The 6477-nt window shown below is 40.3% G+C and overlaps 1 long non-coding RNA gene, 1 pseudogene and 1 gene segment (V, D, J or C); all 3 read left to right on the forward strand.

Moving 5' to 3' along the window:
* The first annotated feature begins 674 nt into the window (after positions 1–674).
* On the forward strand, positions 675–1277 carry LOC106000836 (annotated as a pseudogene).
* A 351-nt stretch (positions 1278–1628) lies between these two features.
* Positions 1629–2404, forward strand: LOC106000838. Of its 3 annotated transcripts, none has more exons than XR_001175814.1 (3): positions 1629–1800; positions 2132–2242; positions 2348–2404. It is a non-coding gene; the product is annotated as an uncharacterized LOC106000838 (long non-coding RNA). The 3 variants fall into 3 exon arrangements; XR_001175815.1 differs by lacking the exon at positions 1629–1800 and adding an exon at positions 1940–2047; XR_001175813.1 differs by lacking the exon at positions 1629–1800 and having other exon boundaries at positions 2061–2242.
* A 402-nt stretch (positions 2405–2806) lies between these two features.
* On the forward strand, positions 2807–6428 carry LOC106000834. The segment is given in 3 exon segments: positions 2807–3031; positions 5564–5690; positions 5814–6428. Coding segments are annotated over 3 exon segments (519 nt in total).
* Positions 6429–6477: the final 49 nt, after the last annotated feature.

Raw genomic sequence — 6477 nt, forward strand, 5'->3', positions numbered from 1 at the left:
TAATGCAGATCCAGCATCAAAGCTCTATTCATTATGTGGAGGAGGAAGAGGAAAACAAGAATTTATTTCTATACTCTGCTTTGCTCCAATAGTGTGTGAAATACTTCAGTTAACAGGGTTGCTATAGGAACCTGTCATTTAGGGCCTGGTACAGATGGACTCTGACTTTGGCAATGCCTGGTCTGTGAGCTACTGGCCTTTGGGGGAGCATTGCTATCTTTGTCCACCTGCAGCAACTGCTTGGACTCACAATAAGATGGTGGATTCATTGTCGAGCAAATGTTGTCCGTGTCTTTTCAGTTGTGATATCCAGCACTAGGGTGAACAGCTTCCTCACATGCTGGATTCCAGGTGGGAGCCTTCCTCATCGTACTCTGGATTTATCACCTGTGGCATTTTCCCTTGTCTTCTCTGGGCTTTGCAGCTCTGGTGTCCCACTTCACACTTCACTATGCTATATGTCATCCTTTCAGAGCTTGTTTATATTATAAACTCTAAATTCAATCACTGAAAACTTCATTAATTACAATGCCCTGGTATGGTTTTTTGTATCTGAGGCATCATGTCTGGGCTGAGATACTGAAATCTGGCATGTTGGTGCAGCTGAGCTGGCCCCTTCCAACCCCTACTGATTTGCATGTGCCCAGAACACATCCACTACCCTGAGCAGTTCTTGAAAGCTGCTCACATCCTGTGCAGGAGTCAGTCCTAGTCAGCACACAGCATGGACATGAAGGCCCCTGCTCAGTTCCTGGGGCTCCTGCTGCTCTGGATTACAGGTAAGGAAAGACTACGCTGAGGATCTCCTCAGTCTTCTGTAGTCAGTGATGCTTGGCTGTTTATGAAGCTTTCTTTTAACATGCTTGATTCTATGTATACTTATTACTTTTGCAATGGCAGGTACCAGATGTGACATCCAGTTGTCCCAGTCTCCATCCACTTTGTCTGCATCTCCTGGAGACAGAGTTTCCATCACTTGACGGGCCAGTCAGGGCATTAGCAATGCCTTAAACTGGTACCAGCAGAAACCAGGGGGAGCTCCAAAGCTCCTGATCTATGATGCAAAGTATTTACAATCCGGCATCCCCTCCAGATTTAGTGGCAGTGGATCTGGGACAGAGTACACTCTCACCATCAGTAGCCTGCAGCCTGAAGACATTGCCACTTATTACTGTCAACAGAATTATAATAACCCACCCACAGTGATACAAGCCATAACATAAACCTCCAGGAAGCAGAAGTGTGAGCCTGGGCTGTCCCAGCTGCTTTTGTCATGCTTCCTCTTGCCAGAGCTGTCCTAGAATCATAGGACAGGAATCCTGCCCAGGCTAACCTGGACCAGCGAGCTTCTATATCTCAATCTTTGGAGTAAGTGTAATTATAGATGTACGATACTGGCACTGTGCTAAATGTTGAAATATTAATATTACATTCCAGACTATAAATATGGAAATACTCTGACTTTATCCAGGTTATTTTATTCTTGAATAGATATTCACAATGTGCACAAAGACACTTCGAAGTTATTTCAAAACTTTTATTTTGAGATTTTTCAATATTTCATGCATGAATTTCATTAGCAAGTAAAGACAGTTTGCCACTTCATTTTTCTGCTTCAGGTCTTTTTATCCAATCAGTTTTAGCTTTTCTTATTGCATTTGGAGAACCTCAGTACAATTTTAGGTACAGAAGGTAATAGTGAACATTTCATAGTTTAATGCAGCTTGAGTGGTAAAATGCTAAATAACTATATCAATGAGTACAAAGTTTGTTTCAGAGTTTGCCTATTTATTAAAACAGGTATTTTCCATTATTCCTGACCTGCTGATCTGTAATGGATAGCTGTTGATGCTATTAGAAATATTGTTTCACATATATGTAGACAGATACAGTTTTTCTCTTTAACTCAATCAGAATGATGAACTGCAGAGATCAGTTATCTAATTTTAAAAGCGATTTCTACTTGTGGAACATATTCAACTTGATCAACATACATTGCCTGAGAAAAATAAGGAATGAGAGAGAGAGAGAGAGAGAGAGAAGCAAAGTAGGAGATGGAGATGAATGGAAGGAGAGAAAGGGGAGGTGAAAGGAGGATAAATTTAGTTTATTTCTATTTTCTAAATCCTAGTTCCACTTAGCAATCAAGCTGAAATTATCAAGAGAAACACTGAATACAAACAACACTGTTGGCACTGGGTATCCAGCCATTCTGTGCTCTCCCCTGCAAGGTACACTGAAGGTGAGATATTTCTTGAGCTTAGTCCCTCTGTCCTCCAGACCAGTTCCCACCAAGAATCACAGCAGTGTTCCTAGCTCACTGAATCTTCTCTGTTTTAATCTCAAGAATCAAGGAATCTTTGACAGTCAGAGGAACAACACTGACATCTTTTATTTATAAAAATAAAAATGGAGAAACCTCAAGATAAAGCAGATCTTCCTTAAGTCAGAAGCCCTCTGATTCTCAGAGTGACAAGTGAACATATGCATGCAATTTATGTATCATATTTATGTATACATACCTAATATATGAGATACAGTACGTAATAATTAAATATAAATTATATAAAATATATTATATATTATTTTGTATATATGATGTATTATTAGATATTAGTCTATGATTTTTCTGATTTTCCCTATTTTATTGTTTTCACATTTTTTGTAAAGTTGATATGTAGAGGGGTTACAATTAAAAATGTAAGGTAATGAATAGATTTCTTTTTGAATAGTTTCCCCCTCTCCCTCACTATCTCCAATGTCTACCTTGCCAACTATTCCCCCAGCCCAAGTTGTAACATTCATTTCCAATATATTGTCTAATAAGTATTATTGTCACATTGTTTTGTTATTATATGTTATGTCATTTATGTATCTTCTTAAGATTTAACAAATTTTTTAAACAATGTATAGGTGAACTCTTCTATTTTACAAAATATTGTCCTACTGATTATAACTTTACCTGGAAATATATCCAACTAATCATAAGGAATAACTTGAGGAAAAAACTCACTCTGAAAGAGTTTCTATGGTGGGTATTGAAGTTTTCACTACTAAATATCAGGAGTTAAGTATTAGGGAAAAGGTATACAAAAAGGTGAATTAAGAGCAAGTTAAAATGACAAACGTAGGGCATCTCTCTTTTATAGGCAATGTTTTAACAGTGGATGTAGGAGGAAATGTGTTGAGGAGTTGGAGATGAACTTCAGGGGTTTGTTGCCATTGAAGAAAATACTTAGGATTATGAGATAACTGATCCTATGAGTGAAAATAGCCAAGGGAAAAATTGGTCCATGGGTGGAAGAAAGTAAAATCCCAGAGAAAGATACAGAAAAGTGTTCAACACTACTGTAACAGTTACACAAATGAGGATGCTGAAGCAGAGAATTAAGGAACTTAACAGCTGCCACACTCCATAAAGCATGGAAGGGCGGGGCCACCAGGGCACATTGTTTGACCTCAGGCTCACAGGATAGCAGTTGGATTGTGTCTATGGATGTGCATTTTACCCTGAGTCTACAGAGACATACATGGAATAGAGTGGAACAGATGAAAATGCTTGCTTGATACACATGTTGCAGATGAAAAAAGACAGTTTAATTTTTATTGGGGAACTAGAAGACAGACAGGGAGGACATTCAGAGCCAGAGAACTTAAGCCACAGTAAAGAGCAGATCACACTGTCCTTCAAGACATGCATGGTTGACGACCAGCCATCCAATGAACACAACTTGAAGGAACAGGAAAAACCCAAGGTGGGTTCTAGGTAGACCTGATTTTCTTTTTCTTTTTCTTTAGTATTCCACAATCTTTATTTTTTAATTGTGAACATACTGTACAGAGGGGTTACAATTACATAGGCAAGATAATGAGTATATTTCTTATCAACCATTGTAGCCTCCTCCTTTGTTTACCCTTCCCATCCCTTTCCCAGCCTCCCCCTCCCCCACCAAAGTTGTAAAGTTCGTTTTCGACATGACAATTTGTACTTCTCATTGCTGCATCGGTTCTACCTGTATCCTTATTTAAACGACTTGTTTTTCCCCTTCCCCTCCACAAATTATACCGACATCAAATACAGTGAAAACAGTGGTTAAACTGAGGGGGAGGGACATACAAAGCAACAAAGAAATAATCTTATAAATGTGTTAGAAACAATCGCATGAAAGAAAAAAAACATTTGAATATATACCTTATGGTTCATTTCCCTAACATCAACTTATCTGAACTTTTCTGCTTGACTAATACATATACTAGATATTGCAAATAAGGGAAACCATGGGACCTATGTTTCTTTGGGCTTGGCTTACTTCACGTAATATAATTTTTTCCAAGTCTTAACATTTCCTAACAAATGGGGCAATGTCATTCTTTCTGATGGAGGCATAGAATTCCATTGTGTATATATATCACATTTTCTTGATCCATTCATCTACTGAGGGGCATCTGGTTTGGTTCTGTATCTTAGGTATGGTAAATAATGTTGTATTAAACACATGTGCTGGTAGCTTTAGTATCTTCTACACAAGAGATCTTTATGTTCATGATTCCTACCTGAGGCTCAGGGCATAACATTCTTATTACACAAATTGTGAAGTGGTTGATCTCCACTCTCATATCCACTCTTCATTCCTCCTGAATCATAGCCATTCCTAAAATGTCTTGGTCTCAAACCCAGGTGTGGGGGGACGTTGTATGTACCAGGAGTGGATGTGTATCAACAGACAGGTCCACCTTCAAAGTTCTTCTCATTAAATGCAGGGAAATAGAAAGGCATGAGTTTTACAGTTTCATCATAGCTTCCTTGGCTTCAAAAGTGTAATATTTCAGGTCGCAGATACATCATAACCAGGGTCGTAGTTGGTGAATCTCTCAAATCCAGATCCACATGCAGTTAATTTAGTGAAGGATGATGAAGAGAACTCTGACTTTGTCAGGGACTTTCCCTGAGTGTGAGCTTCTGATTGTGAAGAACAGTGTTATTTTGTGTACCTGCAGCAGCTAGGACTCACAATGATGAGAAGTCGATTCACTGTCATGGCAATGCCTTGATAGTGGCTCCCCAGATGTGACATCCTGCACTAGGGTGGACAGTGTCCCCACATGCTGGTCCTGATGTGGGAGCCTTCCTCACTGCGCTCTGCCTTCACTGTCTGTGGCAGTTTTTCCTTACTTCCCATGCTAACGATATCTTCTCCATTCATTGTGGATTCATTGCCTTGCTCACTCTTTATTGTGTTTCCTTTCATCAAATCTGAATCTGCTGGGACCACAAGTTCTAGCCCAGTTACTAAAAAATGTTATTCTGAACTGGAAGACATGATAGCATAAGAACATGAAGGTTTATGAAGCAGAAGAGACTGAAGTAGATGTGAGTTCTTGGTTTAGGGAACATCTTACCTTTAAGGGGAGTCTTTTTCGGCTATTGATAGGAGACAGGAATGTTACCTGAGAGATTTGGAGACTGCTAACTCAGAAATTCATGAAGATCACAAAGCTACACATATAGCCATGTCTTTTAAATCTTTCCAACCCTGCTGACTTTCCTGTGCCCTGAGCACAGCCCACTGCACTGAGAACTTCTTCAGAGGCTGGTCACACCCTATGCAGGAGAAGGTTCCACTCAAAAAACAGCCTGCACATGAAGGCCCCTGCTCAGCTGCTGGGGCTCCTGCTGCTCTGGCTCCCAGGTAAGGAAGAACAATGCCAGGGAATACTCATCTCATATTAACAGAGCAGCTTGAGGCTTCGTGGAAGTACTGGGATAATATCATTAATTAAATGACTAATTGTTTTAATGTTTCCAATGTCAGGTGCCCATTGTGATGTCCAGTTGACTCAGTCACCATCCCTGCCTGCATCTCTGGGAGAGAGAGTCACCATCACTTGCAAAGCCAGTCAGATCATTAGCAATTATTTACATTAGTAGCAGCAGAGAGCAGGGAAAGCTCCAAAGCTCCTGATCTATTTTGCACCTACTTGGCAATCTGGGGTCCCATGGAGGTTCAATGGAAGTGGATCTGGCACAGAGTTCACTCTCAGCATCAGCAGCCTGCAGCCTGAAGATTTTGCCACTTACTATTGTCAGCAGGGTAATTATTTACCTACCCCTGTGACACCAGTCATAACCAAAACCTCCCAGGAAAGCAGAAGTGAGAGGCTGGGCTGCCCAGATGCTTACCCTGGTGCTTCGAACTGCTGACAGAACATCTCAGATGCAGCCCCCATTTTTAAGGTCACTGGAAAGGATTGGGAGATAGGTTCTGAAGTCAATTGCAGACCTTAACTGTCTGTCCTCCTGCTCATCCCAAGCAGCACACACCTGACACTGCCTCTTCTGTGACTTACAAAGAACACTGCTCTGTACTCATGTATGGTCTAGTCTGTCCTACAATTCTGCAGTCAGTCAATAACGAAGCCATTCTAGATATGTCAGAACAGGTTTTTAAAAGCAAGGAAAAATACCTTGTGGAAAAC

This window comes from Dipodomys ordii, unplaced genomic scaffold (assembly GCF_000151885.1).
Source record: "Dipodomys ordii isolate 6190 unplaced genomic scaffold, Dord_2.0 Scaffold246, whole genome shotgun sequence".
Taxonomy (NCBI): domain Eukaryota; kingdom Metazoa; phylum Chordata; class Mammalia; order Rodentia; family Heteromyidae; genus Dipodomys; species Dipodomys ordii.